We start from the raw sequence: 19873 nt of genomic DNA on the forward strand, positions 1-19873 counted from the left end.
CACAGAATTCAAAATCATTAAATGAAAAGCCAGGCAAATAACCAGAACGAGACAAGATTTCCATTCCCTTCTTGGACATATGTCCTAACCGGCTATGCCACAAAGAAACGTTCGGCTACTCGGTTACATTGATTACATTTTTAGAGACATTTGATACACAAATCATGTAAAGTCCTCCAGACTTTACTCCATGTGCTACTGTCATAGAACCCTTGGATATCTTCCACATGTTCTGTCCAAAAGTGGTGACGTAGCCACCATCATGAAGTAAACCTGTGCTGATCAAGCTCTTTGTAATTGCGGGAACATGTCTCACATTCTTCAGCGTGAAAGAAGAGCCATTCTGAAACTTCAATTGAACATCTCCAACACCTAAGATCTCACATGTCTGCCCATTGCCTAGCCGAACATGATCTTTAGTGGTCACATAAGAGGTAAACCACTCCTTGTTTGGAGACACATGAAGTGATGCCCCTGAGTCTATAATCCAGTCACTCAGTGCATTTCCATCACATGCTGTAAGAAGAGCTGAGTCCATTGTATTCTTCAAGAAGTAGATGTCTCCTGACACTAGACTGTCATCCTCTGCAACAGTGTTTGTCACATTTATTTCTTGAATCTTCACTGAGGACTTTTTCTTCTCACCATGGTCTTCAGCTTTCTCTTTGCCTTTTTCTGCTTTCCATTCTCTGCAGTCTCTTTTCATGTGACCCTTCTTGCCACAATGGTAGCATTCTATGTCACTCTTGCCTTTAGCACTGCGGGACTTGCTACGAGACTGATTCCTCTTTCCACCTTTGTACTTTTCTTTGGTCCTTCCCCTGAAAACTAAGGCTGTTCCTTTGCCTTTGTCCATTGTCTTTCTATTGGTTTCTTCAGTAAGCAGACTTCCTTCTACACCTGCTATGTTCAAACCATCTGGAGGTGCAGAATTACTCAAAGCTATGCGAAAAGTCTCCCAACTTTCCGGCAATGTGATCAACAGGAACATAGCTCTAACAGGTTCATCAAACTTGACACCTTGAGCTGACAACTGACTATAGATTGTGTTGAATTCATTCAGATGATTGGACATAGGTGTCCCTTCTTTCATCTTCAAGTCAACAAGCTTCTTAAGCCAGTATACCTGTGAAGCTGCACTCTGCTTCTCATAATGATCACTCAGCTTTAACCATGCTTGATAAGCCGACATCTCGTCTGCTACATTGAAGTAAACGCTTTCTGCCAAAGTCAGCATAATGGTAGAAAGTGCCAATTCATCCATTTCGCTCCATTCATCTTCGTCCATATCTTCTGGTTTTATCCCCTTGAGCTTTATAGGTTTTATCTGCTTCTTTTGTACCAACACGTACCAAATCTGCTTCTTCCACAATGGGAAATTGGTTTCATCCAGCTTCTTGATATTGTAAAGAACAGTGTCCTGTGATCCAGCCATAGCTACGCTTCACAGTAGTTTACTTTTTTGGGAAAAATTCGACAGAGTTTCCCCTGTAAACTGACCTCTGAACCAATATCAACCTGTCAAATGAACCAAGAAAGCTTCAGATTCTGCATAAATTTCGACAGAGTCTCCTTTGTAAAATGGCTCTGGTGTACTCAAAAACAGACCAAAAAACAGCTCAAAAAACACTGTCTCTCTGACACTGTAAGCTGTGGGTAAACCTGTCCTGCACCTGTACTATCTCTGACTGTTTTGTCATTGTCCTGTAAGCATAGACTGCGACAATGCCTCAACGGCAGCAAAGCAAAGATGCAATCCCAACTGTCTAACTCACAGTCAATACATCCTAGCTGCCTATCTAAGGGTGCTCGAGGGATCGCTCCAAGACCTGTATCATCGAAAGAATCTCAACATTCGAGAATCCCCCAGCTCAATAAAACCTCACTCGACCCTCAAAAAAGGCTGTAGTAAATCTGACAGTACATAAACTTCCCACAAAGTCATACATCCACAAATTTCCCACTGTATGCTGTAACCGTTGCGGCGGTTGTTTGCTGCGTGACTCACAGCCAACAAACCCTCAACAGACACACATCATCTCTGACAATACATCCCATGTGGAAGTACCTGCAATGTCAGGATGAAATCTGGAATATCAAGCAGCAAACACAAGCTACCTGATGAACTAGTGGATGCCGCCCCTACAGTCTGTGTAGATGCGCCCGTGTCGTATGTGACACGCCTCCAAGAACTGTGAGCCATCCTTCGATGTGTAGACAACCACAAATCAACACTCTGGGAGTGTCAATATCGTCAGCACCTGCAGTCGTAGGCCGAAAACCCCAAATTTGCAGAGTCAGATCTGCACCCGCAGATCTGCACCCGCCGAGACCACGTAGTCGAAAATGGCCTGCGCAGACCTTTGTCGAAGCCGAACGGTGGCCGAGATGACCTCAGAATGAAATTCTGAGAACACCGAGACCTTCAGGCTCACCCACAGGATTTGGGGCCATGTCTTCGCCTGTCGAGTTTCACTCCAATCTGAGTTGGTGACTCTAGCCTCCTGCAGTGCTGCCCCGAGCCTCGACCTGAGCTCTGATACCAATTGAAGGAGTACGAGCGGGAGTGTGACGCGAGAGAGAGTGCGAGAAGAAGAGCACGAAGATATGGTGAACTCGCTCTACTGTAATGTGAAGAGCATAGTGAGTTCTTATTAGGTTTTAACAAAAGAATATGTGTACATACCTGGCGGCCCGCCCACTTACCTGGGCGACCACATTCGGCTTTATACCCCAACAGTGCCTCCTGTTTTCTATGTTGAAAAAAGGTGCTTCTGCTCAGCATTTGATATCCTTTCAATGTAAATGCACATTTATACATGCTTGCACACTTGAAAGTCTTGGAGGTGGAAGCCATGTATGCATGTATCACCTAAATGTCATGAGCCATGGTTACACAGACTATAGTGACCCAAAAAAACACTTTTGCACATGATGCTAGTGGCAAAGGTTGTAGTACCACATACTCTAAGTCACATATACAAATTAGATATTTATGAGAATGAGCATCGTGCATTCAAAAACTATTTTATTAATAACATGCGTGTGTCAATACGCGAATGACCCACTCAAAGGTGGCAAAAGGACTGTATGTCTACCATAGTAATACTTTGCAAGAAAATTAAAGCAATGGACTGCATGTACATGATGCTAGTGTCAAAGGTTGTAGTACCAAGTACTATAAGTCGCATATACAAATCAGATATAACTTTGCAACATTGTGCAACTTCATTAATTGGAGAGTCACATACAATAAAAGACTGATGTGAACACGCTTGTTGGATCTTTTAACATAGATGATGGATACATTCACGCAAGACACAATTTCTCGCTCGGAATAAGGCTTTTAATCACAGCAAGCCTATCGCTTAAAATCCTTGGAGATATACAATTTTCATCATGGAAAACTACTTTGTAATAATCAAGTGGATTTAAGGTTTCTTTCAAAAGTACTAAAGCCATATTCTCGGGCCACCACTTAGTGTCATCTATAACTATTCTTGAAATGCGTATCGGTGGCCTTTCTCTCCCAAAGACATAAAAGTGTTTCTCTGGCCAAACGATCATTCCTTCAAGATGGCAGGCTAACTCAGCAACTAGTTCTTCTACTACTTCCTGTCGAGCCATAACCTACATATTATGTCTGCAAGAATGAGGCTGTGCATTCAAAACTATTTTATTAATAAAATGTGTGTCAATATGCGTGATGTCTATGCCAGAGCTAGACGTCGCTCTGAAGGAAAGAAAGAATTGTTCAAATTTTGAAAAAATGATCATATTTGTTTTGCGTTTTGAGTTTTATATATACATGCGTACACATACTTCATGATTCACAACAACTTAGCACCAAAGATGCTTACAATACAAAAGTAGAGTTGCTTTACTGTATATATAAGAGAGCATGATATGATAAATTAAAATGATTTTGCACATTGATATGATTTTTAACTAAGACATTACTTTTTATAACACGTATTTGTTCATATATTTTTTGCTAAAGTGAGATCGTTGTGCAAACTATGTGCGATCGATGTGCAAACTATGTGCGTGCGTGCAAAGGAGAGAGCCATGGATCAAAGTAGATAGTTAAAATGTAGCTACCCGCAAAAAAAAACGACGCAGAGAAGCTTGTCTTGGCTGATGAAACAACCCGCTGATCACGGTTGAACCACTAGAATCGTCGTCGTTTCTCTCAATTTGAAAAACGCGTACGTGTACACTGCAGTAGGTCGATTCTCTGCGTGCAAAAAATTGAACTGCAATGAGAAAATATTGGATGCCATCCTTCACATAGTAGCATAAAAATTCACACATTGTCATAAAACAAAAAGAAAGGAGTAACTAAAGATATAAAAGAAATGTTATTTGGGCAAATTACCAAAGAGTGGAATATATACTTGCTAAGCTCGCTCAGTAGGCTCTCATGTGCTGGAGCTTTCTGGAGTTGCACACGTACAGTTCGTATTCAAACTTGCCAAGAAGGGGTACTCGATGCTGTACTTTAAATGCGGTGAGGAGAAATTTAATCGCTGTTGTATTGTAACTGTGCAGCTCGATCGAAACAGTATGACCAGCAGTTCATGAGAGCTGGAGGATTTGCTAATTGGTAGTGAGAATGAGCAGATCAAAGCAGCGCACGCAGTGTACTGCCCTGTTGGTTGGAGCACCTAAAATATACGGTCGCTCAATGTGTAAAACTGCGCTTCTGATTGCAGATCAGATCGAGCTCATGCGGTGCGCTGTGTACTGCTTTATGCAGCCGGTTGAGCTGCACCCTTTGAGTGAATTCAAGCAACACCCCACTGTAGCTGGCCGCTTCGCACCTTCGACAGCTGTAACTAGCAGCTAGTTGGGCCGGCTATTGTCACGGCATATTCCTACGCAAGTTGCTTCACTCCCGATGGTGCAGGCAGTGGAGGAGGCACAGAATGGCGCAACTGAAGCTTAAGACGATAGCGCAGACAGAGTGGGAAGCGTAGAGATGCTCGATCAAATGGGCTTGGAGATCAGCTGCAGCCATTGCGCCTGGCTTTGAATATTAAAGCCTTCACCAAAACCCTCAGTTTGCGCACCAAATTTAAGGTTCCTAGGTATGTAAAATTCACGCCACAGCCAGCTGGGTCCATTTAGTCCCGCCTACCAAATGGTTATAGCAGTGTTCGGGAAAAATTTGGTAGGAACTCTTAGAAAATTAGGTTTATTTTTGGGATTTTTATTTGGCTTCATTGTCAGATTTATGCTCTTGGTTTGTGGCTTTAGCATCGTCTTTTTAGTGTGAAAAGTGTAAATTTGTGTCATAAGCTTGGTAAGATGCTGATACTGTTTTCATTATTAATCGAAGACATTGTGTGCTTGATTGAAAGGATACTTGAAGTCACATGCTTGGAGAGGTTGCTCAGACTATGGTCGATGGCACTTTTTGAGTGAATTTCTCTGTTGTTTTACACTAATTTTCTCTATTTTGGGGTGGAATTTCACCTTTTCCCCTTGCCTTCAATTGGCATTTTTGAAATTGAAAATGGCACGATATTAAGCTGAGACACATTTTTACCGAACACTGGCTTAGAGTCACCTCCTAACCTTTGAAATCGTTTCAAGGTGAGCTGTGCTACAAAATTTTCACAAATCTCCGGCAAATTGTATTATTTTCCAAATCAGATGTACACTAACACTAACTCATCCTATCATGCACGTACGTTTGCGCATGTGCGAGCTCACGTGCGTTTGCACATGCTAGCGCGCACAGGAAGGAGAGAGAGAGAGAGAGAGAGAGAGAGAGAGAGAGAGATGAAATGTTATATTGAACATCTACAAAATTCCAAAATGACATACGCGAGAGAACCAATGCAATCTTGGTGGATCTGACACAATCTATAGCTACAAAAATAGAATTAAGTGTGTAGGAAAGTAAATCGAAAGCGAGAATAATCATCATCGTCACTCTCAATGTCTCGAAAAAAAACCTAGGATGAAGAGTCTCATTGCTCGATGTTTGAGGTCTTTTGAGAGACTCTTCTAAATGTTTATCTAAATGTTTGAGCATCAAAGCAGTGGACACATTTATCCACTGAGTGCAACATGATAGAGATTCCCTTCTCCCTTTCTTTACTTGAATCAATTGGCTTATTCAGAATATTGTCATTGTACCACACAATCTTGCATAATATCTAGCAACAAAACCTCAACCATAAGGGGTCTAGCTCTATCCACTTTAGCAGAAGAAACATCAGCATTCATGAGCTCCATGCGTACAGGAAAATGATTAGATAGACAGAATTCAATGTGAACTTGCATTTTGCATTGTGCAGGAAACCAAACATCATTTAAAAGATATAGTCTATCAAGTCTAGACCACGAAGATATATGAGATTTGGAGTGGAAGGTAAATGTACTATATGTAAATGTTGTTGCATGATCCAAGAGTGCAACATTGGCATCCTAGTGGGACAATTCAAGTCTTTAGCATTGAGAGTAGCTATTTTTATTGTGGAGTGTTTAGACCCCTTTGTGTGGCCTATATCTTGAGACCCCTAATCACTGTCCTCCGTATTGACCTCAATGTTTGTGGCAGGTGCATCTTTTTTATGTTTATTTTTTTCAGTAGTATGACCTGCATCTTTAATTGTAGCTAAAGTGTCAGGTGATGGCATATCATGCACTATATCAAAAACATTAGGGCTAGCATATCCTGAAGAGTGTTGTCTAGGTCTGAATGTTTTCCTGGCAGATACAGAGTGAAAGTCCTCAGCATATATGGGTCTTTTCCCTTTATCAATAATCTTGACACCCCCATGAGGATTATTAGATGAAGACCCTTGATTATTTTTGGCATTAGAAGTTGAAATAACCCCTTGTCTGGCTCCCTGCATTAAAGAGGGGTCTAGATATCCCCTTATTAGAAACCATGCCTTGAGGATGTGCATAAGCAGGAAAGGTTGAGGGTGGTACTTGAGGAAAGGGATTTTCACTGATATTGTGGATAGTTGTGGGTGATTTGCCAAATATTCGCTCCCGGGGGGCCATATTTTTAATTACTTCCAGGATAAGAGGGGATCAGATCAGCAGTGTTTTGAGAGACAAATGGGAAATTTCTAGAGAAGTTCCCTAATTTATTGCAATGATAACAGTCTCCAGCAAGGGAGCCCCATTTCAAGTACAACACTACCCGCCCTATTTTTGGTATAGTGATGTCCATTGTTTCAGGAAATGGATTTTGGGTGTTCGAGAGAATGCATCCTGGGCGCCTTCAGGTCGTGTCTCCACTAGATTGATCATATTTTGTATTAACATTGTCCTGAAAAGCTCCACATGAAGATCGAAATAGTCTGCCAGATTCCTTGCATGTACACAAAAATCAATTTATAAGTAATTATATTTGTAGATATCGTGTAAGGATTGCAAAAGCCGAATAGTGTGCATACACTTCTGCGCTCCTCAGCATAAATATGCTCTAACAAAAGCTCTACATTTGCAAGAACCCTCCATCCACAAGAATGCCTGTCATCTTGCTTGGGCACCTTGCAACTCAAAATCACCATATCTTCCCAGATATTGTCCTGGGTCAACGCTTTCCACGTAGCAACAAGTTTCTGAATAGACTTGCAATACATATCAAATTGTTATTCTATGTTTCATAATTTTGAAATTTGCATGAGAGGAAACTACCTTCGAACGTTCGCATGAAACCCATGCGCGGAGTTAGCAAGATAACAACGCTTGAGCTCAATGTTCACTCCAACAAGACTCCAATGTGCAGTATTTCCAAATAACGAGGATTACACCAATGTTCATATATAACAAAATATTGAAACGATGATAAAACATGTATGCTAGAAGTAGGATCTTTGTTGTGTCCATATTGATTGATTGAAACTAATCAACGACGTCGATCAGTGAAGTAGCTTTTGAGGTGAGCACAACCGATAGCTGTGCATCCAACACAACCATCTCGGATTGGCAATTCCAAGCAAGATTGGAGACAAGCATGCTACAAGTTAGCAAAATAAATAAGTGACCCAAACATGTACATATCACAAATGAAGGTCCTCAAAAGAATCTCTCACCAAAGACCAAAATTGATAATGTGGTCTGTCAACTCTCTCCTACTATTTCAAAATATGGCTATCTCTTCAGGGCCAAATGCAAAATATGGTATCTATCTCCAAACAAAAAGGGCAACGTCGAAACTGGGACCAAGGAATAGCAGGGTATCTTTGTTGGCCTCGTCAATACCCATCAACATCTCCAACGCATTTGAATCGGCCGCCTCTTCTTCTTCAACCTGTTCCTGGGCCCGGTCTACATTGAGACGTGTGTTGTATACATGGTGATTGTTGCTTACATCTTTCATTTTGACTTTGGTGATTGGCGGGATTGACAAAATGGTATCCATCATCCTGTCAGAGAGTTGTACTGGCGCAAGTGTCTTGTCGTACCTGAAGCGCAGCAGCCTTAGTGAATTTGTATCCCTTGGTATCACAGTAAATCTGTGAGCATGCGCAGTGAGCACGTAACTGTCTTGAAAGAGCTTGATTAGAAAGTCCTCAGTTGGCCCCTCGTGAAGGCAACCCATGGCGCTTCTAGCCTATCTAAAATTTAGGTTTTCTCTATTACAAATCTCACGTACAACTCTCTGAAAAGGAAGCTTTGGAATAGCAAGTGAAATATGCCTTTGGAGTTTGCAAAGCTCCAGCAATACGCTTCGGTTATGCTCATATCTGCGTGTTCGCATGGTGGCTCAAATATTGGGAAGGGTTTTGCCTGCAACCCGTGAGGAGGAGGGTTGGCTATCCTGCGGGGGTAAACCTCCTAGCCATCTGCTTAGTGCGAGCCATGACACTGCTAAACACTAGTGCTGAATGATATGTGAAGCAAAAAGAAAAAGAGTGAGTAATGAGGCAGCTCTTTCGAAAATGAGGCTCTGGCTGTGGGAAGTGACAAGAGTGGTCAAATAACAGTGGACTCTACGGCAATAGGAACGTTATATATGAGGGTGGAAAACACCATCATTACAAGACGTGCGATATTAACTATGGGGGCCGCCGTAATTATTGACCTCGATCATTAACATTGGGAATCGTACATTGCTGCATGAAAGACACGTGGCATGGTCCACAATGTACCCTCTATGTCGCAGCGTAGCGCGATATGGAGGGTCTTTAGAAAAGCGAACCTACCCTACAAATGTCGTGCCACAACGCGATAGGGTGGTGCTTTGCGCTTGAAACACCCCCTAGTCGAGTTGTGGCGTGACATAAAAATGTTGCGCCACAACGTAATAGGGTGGTGCTTTACGCTTGAAACACCCCCTAGTCGTGTTGTATGTCGTGCCACAATGCGGTGCTTTGTGCTTGAAACACCCTCTAGTCACGTTGTGGCGCGACATTTGAATGTCACGTCACAACGCGATAGGGTGGTGCTTTACGGTTGAAACACCCCCTAGTCGCGTTGTGGCGCGAAATCAAAATATCGCGCCCACAACGTGATAGGGTGGTGCTTTACGCTTGAAGCACTACGTAGTCGTGTTGTGGCAGGACATCAAAATATCGCGTCACCACGCGATATGGAGAAGCCTCACAATTTTGTGAACCCTAGATCGCGTTGTGGCGCGACATTGAGTGGTTGTGCGTGCCTACATGGTTTGCAAAGACGCATGGTAATGAGCAGTTGTTTTAAGCCGCCAGTGGCAAAAATATAGCATCAAAAGGTGAGCCTAGATGCTAGAATAGTGGGAGACATGCTGACTTGAATCTATCTTGATGCTCTCATTGAGATTCGAACTCAAAAGGTGAGCTTAGAAGATAGAACAGTCGGAGACATGGTGATTTGAAACTATTTAGATGCTCTCATTGAGATTTGAACTCAAGACCTCCCGCTTACTAAACGGGTGCTCTAACCAACTGAGCTATGAGAGCTGGCTGTTACAACATTTGCAAATTATAGAAAAGTAAATTGTAATTTTATTTGCTACTGCCAACTGGTGCGAAGGCCTCTGAGGAAGGGCAGACAATAAGCGTCATGAGACAGGCAGGATCTTCCGCTGCCTGCGATTAAGCTTAAATCTGAAGGGCGCTCACGCCATGACGAGGAGGAGATGGACGGCGCTGATCTCCTGTGACGGCCCATGAATTACTTAAGGCCTTTTTATTTTTATCAAATGCGCCATTCGCATGCACCCGTTCAATCTCCTCAGCGCTTTTCACAAGCAATTGGCACGCGCTTGCTTTTCTCACCGGTTGTTGAAGGATTTTGATATTCCATTGGCCCTCTAATTAGCACAATATCATTTCCGAGTCAGCTATTTTAGAAAGGTCTTCAAACATTCCAAACCTTATACAATTTAGTTTTCTTGATAAGGGACGCATGGGATTTGCTAAAGGAAGGCCACCATATAGAATACTCCTTTGCCTGTTGCTATTACACCGCCCCCAGCCCTCAGAGAACGCAATCAAAACCGGAGGGGAGTGGGTTTGAAATGCTTGAATTAGCCTTGTTTCATCTTATATGTTGAGAGACCATTATATAGTATTGCTGAGCTCTGATATTCCAAATAGAACCATAGGTGAGGGTGTTTTAAGGTGACGTTTGTTCACGTTCGCGATTGTAGACGTAGATTGGAGTTGGACAGTCTTCAACACGAAATGATAAAAGCCAAATTTGAACCATGAATTGGAACCTCGACCGGAATGGCGTGCCAGAACGTGCGTTCCCAGCCATGATCTAGATTTGAAAAAAATATAATTCCGGAACGCCATTTCGAAATGTTGAGGGCCCGAAACGGGTGTTCCCTGTTACTATGCTTTGACCTCAGGAGGGAAATCTATTGAAGGAGAGGGTAGCATGAGGGTCCTTTCCAACCATGTCTTTTACCTCCAAATAAATATAAAGCCCCTCGTGATAAATATACGTGCTTTTGAGTGACCCTGTGAGCCACTAAGACACACACTAAGAAAGGCCATTGCCCTTAGGGCATGTCAAAAGCTAGAGGGAAAAAATTGACAACACTCTTAGTATTTCACTAATTTTTTGAGTTAAATAATCCTTGTAAGTTATACTCTACTAGTAAAACGGTGCCACCTTCGGCGGCGGCATGGCCCCTCTTACCCTCAAACCCCTTGCTCTTGACAAATTTCATAAAAGCATATCAATAAAAGTTCTCTCTCTCTCTCTCTCTCTCTCTCTCTCTCTCCACCCCCCTCTTACCATAGGTTTAGTGTAATCTCTTCTCTTTCTAAATATTTTCGTGCTCTCTATCTATCTCTATCTATCTCTATCAATCTCCATTCCCCTACTTCTCTTTGTATACTAGCATCTGTTCATTTCTCTCTCTCTATCCCTATCCCTCTTTCTTCTCTCTACCTATCTCTCGGATTCTTTTCCTCCTCCTTCTCCTCCTCCTCCACAACATCTTACAGACTAGGTGATGTTGAACGACCACCCTACCCTATGAATTTAGGTTGGTATATTGAGGAAGCTCTTCCTAGAGGCCCTTTGATTTTTGCACCACTTTGACCCACTTACAAAGGTGAGTTGACACTACAACTACCATGAAGATCTTGCCAAAAACTTTGTAACCAACGACGTGGATAGCACGCATTATAAATATCCTCGTTGGCCCCTCTTTCTTGGAGTAGCTTGATGACCCCATTGTTGTTCTTTTAGGGAGATGCCTAGAATTTGAGAAGCTCTTGCTTTCATTAGCCAACACAGACAACATCATCTTATGAGAAGCTCTGGTCCAATCTTATGTTCGCTTTTAGGGAATTATTCTGGGTTGAGAAGAAGAAGAAGAGAATTTTTAACATCGTGAGAAACTATCTCAAGAGACCTCAAAGATCTATCCAAAGAGAGTTGAACTCAAGACTTGTTATTCAAGAGGGAAATGGCATAACCAATCTACCACACTTGGGTAATAGAAAGGTAATACCATTTTCCTCTCTTTATTACCCCCCCCCCCCCCCCCCCCAACACACACACACACACACACACGCGCGCGCACGCACACACACACACACACAGAGGAGAAGAATAGATTAACTATCACATCAAGATCATTATAGACCGACTAAGTTACCAAGATTGGTGAGGATGTGATCTACCATTTTGAAAACTAGGGGCGTGTTTTTAAAAATTTCAGGTGCTTTTTGCCACTATGTCTACATATTTGTGTTTGTAGATTTATTTGACTTGTGCATTGCTATTATGTCTGGCAGAGCAAAGAGCCTTTGTAAGGACCATCGTTAGAAAATAAAATCATTTTCTTGGCCTTGAAAATTGTAAGGTCAATTTAATGGGACAAATGGGTTCATCCCAAAATCTAAGGTACTTATTGACATATGTAAGGAAATACAAAAATTTGTCCTTGAAAATTTGGATCCAAATAAATAATCTGGTAGGACAGTTCAGAAAAACTACATTACAAGCCGGGACAAATGAACAATGTATACATGCATATAAAATACTAGAGGTTGGAATGGAGAAAAGAGATCTGATGTGAACTACAACATGAAGGATGCGAGCGAGCGAGCGTGCGCGAGAGAGAGAGAGAGAGAGAGAGAGAGAGAGAGAGAGAGAGAGAGTTATTGGTATTCCTTGCTACAAGCATTGTATATTTTTTATTTTTATTTTTGCATCAAAGTTGAGTCGTATGACAAACCAAATTATGTTCTTTTGGAGAACACTAACTAAAAATGTAAGAAAGGAGCTAATGTTTTTGTGTTAAATCCAGAGACTTGATTCTAACAAGAAGTTTTGGACAAATTCTCACAATAATTCCCACATTGTGACTTACCTTAATTAACATCACGAGCTTCTGTGAGCGAGGCACCGCATGCCTAGTTAGTTACGATTGCGGGCAGGGGACCGCCGGCCCGGTGGAAAGGGCCGACGGTCTCCTGCCCCCAATCGTATACTTAGCTAGGTACGATTGCAGACAGGGGACCGCCGGCCCGATGGGGAGGGCCGGCAGTCTCCTGCCCCCAATCGTACCTAGCTAGGTATGTAGCGTCTCTCGAGCAGAAGCTCATGATGTTATGCATTGTATGAAAAACACTGAAAGAGGCTCCGTTTTCTTACATGAGAATATTTCTAAATCTTCTTGTGATCTGTAAACCTCATAAAATATAAAAAAGAGATGAAAGAATCTACAAGATTTAGTTGGGAACATGTAAAGGGCTTAGCATGAGATATATAAACTCTTGTGTCTTCCTATGGAAACTAAGGAGCCTGTATGAATGTATGTACATAACCATAGTGTAAAGGATTAAGGCTATGCTAAGGTATAAGCTAGAAGTGGCTAGTGGACCTCAAACCCAATGAGAGGACTCTTGGTTTGCCTAATTGGCCTGGCTTTGAAAGGCCTCTAGATGTGGCTACTCTACTCATACGTGAAAGTGTCCGAGGGGAGCCGTAAGGAGCTTGTATCGTCTTCCTCGTGCGAAAGTGTAGTGCGTGTGCTTGTGTCCTTGGAGGAGGTCACCATGTTGGAGACGAAGTGTTCGCATTGCAGTTGCGCATATACGGTTTGCGCTTGCGATACGGCAAGTTGAGTTTGAAGATGAAGAACTTGGCGTTGCAGATTGGCGATGGCTCCCACACATCCGTAGATGGGGTCTCGTATCCTTGCATTTGCCTCATACACCATGCTACTCACAGCATCCCCTCTTTGATCCACAGGGAGCTCCTAGAGAAAAAAAAACAAAGTCAAAACCAAGAGAACCATATGAGCCCCCTAGTTAATGCCCCCCTTATTATTTCTTGTAGAAAGAAAGAAAGAAATTCTGCCATATTTACTTGCCATGTGCCACTAATCGGCAAGCTTTATCCAACGGTCCACGATTTTTTCCTGTTTGTGCACATATAATTATAGAAATTAAAGGTATCTGTATACCTGTAGCATTTTGCTGACGTTGCTGGCACCGAAGACACGATGCACGCTGGCGAATTTGAGTGGATCGTCGGCCGGGAAGTGCGGAGCAAAGGTGCAGCTCTCCACGCACCGCCTGCGCAACAGCTTGCACGCCGCACAGGGCGACGCCTGCTGCTGCATGCTACCCCCACTTATACCACCACCACCATCACCACCACCTGCATTATTATTCGTGTAATGCAAGCTGCTACCACCACTCATGGCCGCTGTGCTGCTAGTAGTGGTACTCCTCCCGCTGCTGCCCATCACGGCGCCGCCTTGCACCACCACCACTCACACATACACCCACTCACTCTCTCTCTCTCTCTCTCTCTCTCTCTCAGACGAATTTCCCTCACATAGTACGCGTCAGGCGGCGTTTCACTCACATGCTAGCAGAGAGAGAGAGAGAGAGAGAGAGAGAGAGAGAGAGTCAGTCCTGACGAGGAAGGCAAGGTAAGGTAGACAGGGCTTATAAGAAGCGAGGGACAGATTCGAAGGCTGGAAAATCGGAGGGAGCAGGTTTCGCGGGTAGGTCCTTGAGATCAGCCTTGTGATGTGTGTGTGTGTGTGTGTGTGTGTGTGTGTGTGTGTGTGTGTGTGTGTGTGTGTGAGAGAGAGAGAGAGAGAGAGAGAGAGAGAGAGAGAGAGAGAGCACAAGAAAAAAGTGTGTGTGTGTGTGTGTGTGTGTGAGAGAGAGAGAGAGAGAGAGCTTAACGAGGCGGTGCCAAATTCCAATATCCGCGTGAAATTTTGTGACTCCCCTCCCTCTTTACAGACTTCCTGGACAACAAGTTCAAGAGATTGGGCATTGCCTTGCTTCCCTCCACCAATCGTCACCTTTCATTGCGAGATACTTATTATTACTTGCATTGGTTTCCCACGTACCAACTTATTGAAGCTCCAACTAAGATGACCTTCACATAGGTGAGATAAGGGATGGTTGAGACTGCCCGCCCAAGTGAACTGCAGGGGTTGTGGAGTCGTTGTAGCACACTTTTATTTGTCCAAAAAAGATTATCTGGACCTACCACCTTTATGAGAAACCTCCTCACCTCAAAACTGCAATGCATTCCACTCTATTTAGCATGAAAGCAGAGTAGTGTTCGATCACTCTAACCCTAGGCACAAAGAATTCGCCACTTAACCAAAAGACCACCACATTCTGCAAATGTACTTTATATACAAAAGAGATGGCTCGTGGAAAACATGGCTTCTTTTGGAGAGTCTAAACCCACCCTAAACCTCCCTTCAGAGTGTTACTTGTATCCCAATCAACAAGACCTTGGTATCAATAGAGTAGATTGCAAGTTGTGCCCCATATAACCCAAAGGGCAGTTGAAACTTCCTAAAATGCAAGATGTACAATTAAAACTTACTGCTACCAATTTCGTGTTGCATATTTTGCATTAATTAAGTTCTTGCAAAGGCTACATGGATCATCCATCAAAAGACACCTCTCACAAACTACCACTTAGTGTAAGGTCTAGGTGGCTATGAGTGACCTATTTATATGAGTTTTTAATCTATAAATCTCAACGATGAATGACACAAATGTATCTCTACAAAAGACCATGAACCTTATCGACTAAAATAGTGGGGTCAAGGCATGAATTGGTGGTATCAGAAAGAGGTGTTTTGGACACCACTTTGTTGGAGAATTCAAAGAGGTTTTTCAGATAAGAATAAGAAAGAGAGAGTTTCAAACTGTAGTCTTTGAGCCTAAAAGACTATAGTGGTGGGGGCCTTCATTAATAGAGGCAAGTTTGAGCATCCAAAACTCTCGTTTTATTCTCTCTCGTGCTCTTACATGCTCCCACCCCAGAACTAGCTCATGCTTTGCAGTAGTATCAACTCTCTCTCTCTCTCTCTCTCTCTCTCTCTCTCTCTCTCTCTCTCTCTCTCTCTCTCTCTCTCTCTCTCTCTCTCTCTCTACCATGTTGTGGACCACTCTACACACTTAGAGTGCACAAGACAATGGTTTGTTTACCTATTGGGTTTTTTGCTCCATTTATGGGGTTGGGTTGTAGGGTGAACATGAAGTTTATTGATTATTAAAATACACACTTGTGCCCAAGACAATTCAATGGATAAGTTGTGTGTGTCCCAATGAAATGACTCATTTGTATGCAGATTCAATATGTATTGCTCTTTGTCCATGAATTTGTTGCCTCATAGTGCTTATCAATGGTTTCTAGTGCTTCACAATGTTTTCCAACTGCTTTGTAGTGCTTCACAATGCTTTGAAGTGTTTTGAACACATGATTTGTAGTGTTTCACAGTGTTTTCCAATGCCTTCTGGTGCTCCACGGTGCTTTGAAGTGCTTCATAGTGTAATCAAGTGATCCACATTGCATCATGATGCTTCATAGTGCTTAATACTACTTCATAGCACTTCCCAATGGTTTCAATTGCTTTGAAATGCTTCACAATGCTTTGAAGTGCTTCATAGTGCCATACAATGCTTCCTAGTGCTCCACAATCCTTAATAGTTCTTCTTAATGTTTGGGTGTGCTTTGTAGTGCTTTCAAGTGCCTTGGAATGCCTCAAAGTGATTCACAGTCCTTCTAAGTGCTTTCAAGTGCTTCATTGTGCCTCAAAGTAGTTCCTAGTGCTTTCCAATGCTTTACACTACTTCCTAGTACTTCAAAGTGCTTTTAGTGCTTCAAACTACTTCTCCAAGTGCTTTATAATGTTTCCCACCTCTTCTAAGTGCTTCGTAGTGCTTAAGGAAATGTTTTCTTGAAGTATTGTCTATCGAGTGTGATGTTGGTTTTTTGTTTGCAGAAGGAATTTTATCAGAGGTTTTAGCAAGTGCATCCTAACATAAATATCTTTCTCAGATGCTTTGAGCATCTAAATCCATACTTTGAGTGCAAGTTGAAAGATCACAACACTCACTTTTGTGAACATCATGTGCATCTTGTGTACTTTAAGAAATCCTTCAATTAGATATGTGAAGGAAGATTTGGATAGCATGGGTGGTTATGCACTTGCAGTTGCCTTTACACTAATCAACATGACAATTCTCTCTACTCTACATCTAAATTCCTATTTCCAAGCTTGATTTTGTGTTGTGTCCAAAGCCCATCAACTCAACTTTTCATGAAAGGAAGTGCCTACTGGAACTTGCAAACAATGTGGCATTGATAGGTTTGCACTCTGTCCAAGTGAAGAGTGTGACAAATCCTCGTTGGTGATTGTGAAGGTGTTTGCTGATGTTGACACATAGGAGGTGGATGATGGAGGCCTAACCAAGAAAAGTAGAGATCTTATTGTTTAGCAAGTAAGCTAGCCTCATCAAACACAATTATAAGTACAAGTGGCAATCTGAGCAATTTAAAGAATGTTTGCAAATTTTTTTTGAAAATGTTGTGACGTCCATAGTGGACTTTGCACAAGGTGCAAAACGAGATCCAATCGATGCACTAGTTCTTATATCAGGTAATCATTGTAGCTCACATCTTGTTTGTGCATTCAAAAGTGGGGAAGATTCATAAGACCATTCATTTCTATTTTTTGGATAATAAGTCCCATGACACATTGTTTTTGCAACATTGTTTTCTACTCCACAATGAGTGACTGAAAGACAATGGGTGGAATGTGAAGCAACATTGAGTATGGCCTGATGAAGTTGGTTCACATTTTAAAGCAAGAAGTAGATTGTTTTTTGTCACCAGATTCTTCAAATTTACTGTTATTTCAAGGATGCACAATTTCTTTATTGTTGGGTATGTGGCCTTTAGCCTGGGCCACAACATGTTGGTGTGTACCACCTCCAATCTAATCAACAAAAATCATGTGATAACATGTGGGCTTAGGTGAGTTACACAAGTAGCCAAAAGAGTACCCTTTTGATTCCACATTGGGAGGTTTAACGTTGCCCTTTGGGAAGGTTGATTATTGCACTTTGACAGATGTCTCTTGGTCCTTGAGAGGTGCACCTAGCCATCTACTAATTCTATTAGTAGCCACACTTTATACACACTTAGTGTTGCTCATTGTTCATTCCATAATCAAGTATTGTCATTAGTATTCTACTTTGTGCATTGTCCCATTGTTCTCTCTAATTATTCATTTTGAATTCTACACTAATTATGCCACCTTAACTCTAACCTTTCAACTGGTATCAAGGCCACATATTGGTTGGTATTTTCTAATCACATGTTAGGTCCATTAGTTTAGCCACTCCTAATCAACACCCTAATTATCCTTATGTGGGCACGTTCTTGGTGTAGTCCAATGAGCCACTACCCTCCATGGGTTGATTAGGATTGATCAAGGAGGTTCAGGTGTCATATAACCTTAGTGTTTGCATTTAGCATTATCTCTCAAGATAGATTGATTGGAACTTTTCTCTATCCTCACCTCCAATCAATTGATTCGATTGCCTATCATCTAGAGTGCATTTTAGTTCTAATTTTTCATATTTTAATCCTTTAATTACTCCCCCCTTAATATCATGATCAAAGTATTTTGTGTGTTTTTTGAAATCCTCTCATCCTCAGCTTTTGTAGCTTGGACTCCATTTTCCCCTAATACCAAGCTCTAATCCATTTTTCTATATTTAAGTGTGTGTGAGTTTTGTGAGCTCTGCAAGACACTGCATAAATATCTACTCTTAGGCTTTTCCCTCACACAAAGACTCACGTGGTGGGGATCGGCTAACGTAGTGACTCTATTTGGTATGGAGGGTTGTGGGTTCAAGTGGCGGGACATTCTAATCTTAGAATGGTGCTCATGGATGGACCTCTTTATGGCGGTAAACTGGGTTGAATCATGTTTTGAGTCCAGAAAGTACCATTTCACACAAGAGAGTGTGCGCTCATTTTACCTCATTCTTGGACGTCAAAGATTCTCTGACAACACCCTAAATTTGGGTTGAGTCCACTGTAGCTAGTTCCCACTGGCAACACACTTGCCAACCAACCTCAAATTGAGCTTATTCCATTTGTTAGGTCCGACACATGACTTTCCCATAGGTAATCCCTTGTTTAAAATGTCTCCAAGGCACTTCCCCTAGGGGAGGGTTCTCATCATAGGAAAAGAAACACCTCTTGCAAAGAGGGTACTCCCATAGAAGCTGAGAAGAGTTACTCCATCCATCTAAGGTCAGATTCATGCATCATTTTGGGGCAAAAACATGACAAGAAATTTTTCAATCAAGAGGATTTACCAATCTGAAGCTCTAAAGAAAAGGTTTTTCAAAGACCATCAAGGCTTTGAGGCAAAATTTTGAGGGACTTCAAAGATCATTCAAAAGCTTTTTCAAGTACCAAGCAAAGAGGATTTCACTCTTGCTCTTTTACACTCTCCTTAAGCGCGTCAAAGTTAACAATTTTTTTTGCATCCCAAGGCACAATTTGAAATGTATGCCATATTTCTCATTTGAGGAGATGATCTCTTTGCAACGCACTTGTGAAGAGGCTAGACACTGGCATTTTCACACAGTTGATAGCTAAGACCCCTCTGTTTGCATTACGGGGGATAAGGGAATTGGGAAACCTAATGGGAAACCCTTTGAAGGAAAATTAAGGGCATCATCACTATCATCATCTAGGCTAAATAAGTGTGAAAAATGTGGCAAGCACAATAACAGCAAGCATAAATGCATTAGAAAATGTTATGAGTGCTAAACCCCAGGGCACATAGCCAATGATTGCTAGAAGCTCAAACCATGTGCATATTTGTAAAGAAGGGACATCCCTCTTCCAAATGCCAAGAAGCCAACAACACCAAGGAAGCAACATAGTAGGAGTGACATACAGAGACGGAAGATAATAAATTGGATAGCTTGTAGACAAAATATGGGTGAACCTCAGCCTCATCATTTAGATTCATCTTTGGGGATAGTTTGGTCCTCGAAATTATTGGTTTAAGGGGAGGAGTCTTCAGCCTCCTTGGTAGCATAGTCTTTTGAGGTACAACATAACTGGCATAGTTCAATTAGCCTTCATGACGTAGCCT

The 19873-nt window shown here is 42.1% G+C and overlaps 1 protein-coding gene and 1 non-coding gene across 2 annotated transcripts; both read right to left on the bottom strand.

Moving 5' to 3' along the window:
- Positions 1-9840: 9840 nt before the first annotated feature.
- Positions 9841-9914, bottom strand: TRNAT-AGU (transfer RNA threonine (anticodon AGU)). The gene has a single exon. It is a non-coding gene; the product is annotated as a tRNA-Thr (tRNA).
- A 3151-nt stretch (positions 9915-13065) lies between these two features.
- On the bottom strand, positions 13066-14492 carry LOC147459679 (LOB domain-containing protein 4-like). The gene is made up of 2 exons (XM_086509882.1): positions 13889-14492; positions 13066-13681 (listed from the first exon to the last, which is right to left on the bottom strand). The coding sequence occupies exons 1-2, from the start codon at positions 14171-14173 to the stop codon at positions 13376-13378; spliced, it is 591 nt and encodes a 196-aa protein (XP_086366008.1). The 5' UTR covers positions 14174-14492; the 3' UTR covers positions 13066-13375.
- Between the last annotated feature and the right edge of the window lie 5381 nt (positions 14493-19873).

Source organism: Adiantum capillus-veneris, chromosome 4, assembly GCF_014529385.1.
Source record: "Adiantum capillus-veneris isolate H3 chromosome 4, ASM1452938v2, whole genome shotgun sequence".
Lineage (NCBI taxonomy): Eukaryota > Viridiplantae > Streptophyta > Polypodiopsida > Polypodiales > Pteridaceae > Adiantum > Adiantum capillus-veneris.

Coding starts and splice junctions, on each gene's coding strand:
- LOC147459679 (XM_086509882.1), bottom strand. CDS start 14,173: ATGGGCAGCAGCGGGAGGAGTACCACTACTAGCAGCACAGCGGCCATG. Junction 13,682..13,888: donor ACGTCAGCAAAATGCTACAG/GTATACAGATAC, acceptor TTTTTTCTCTAG/GAGCTCCCTGTGGATCAAAG.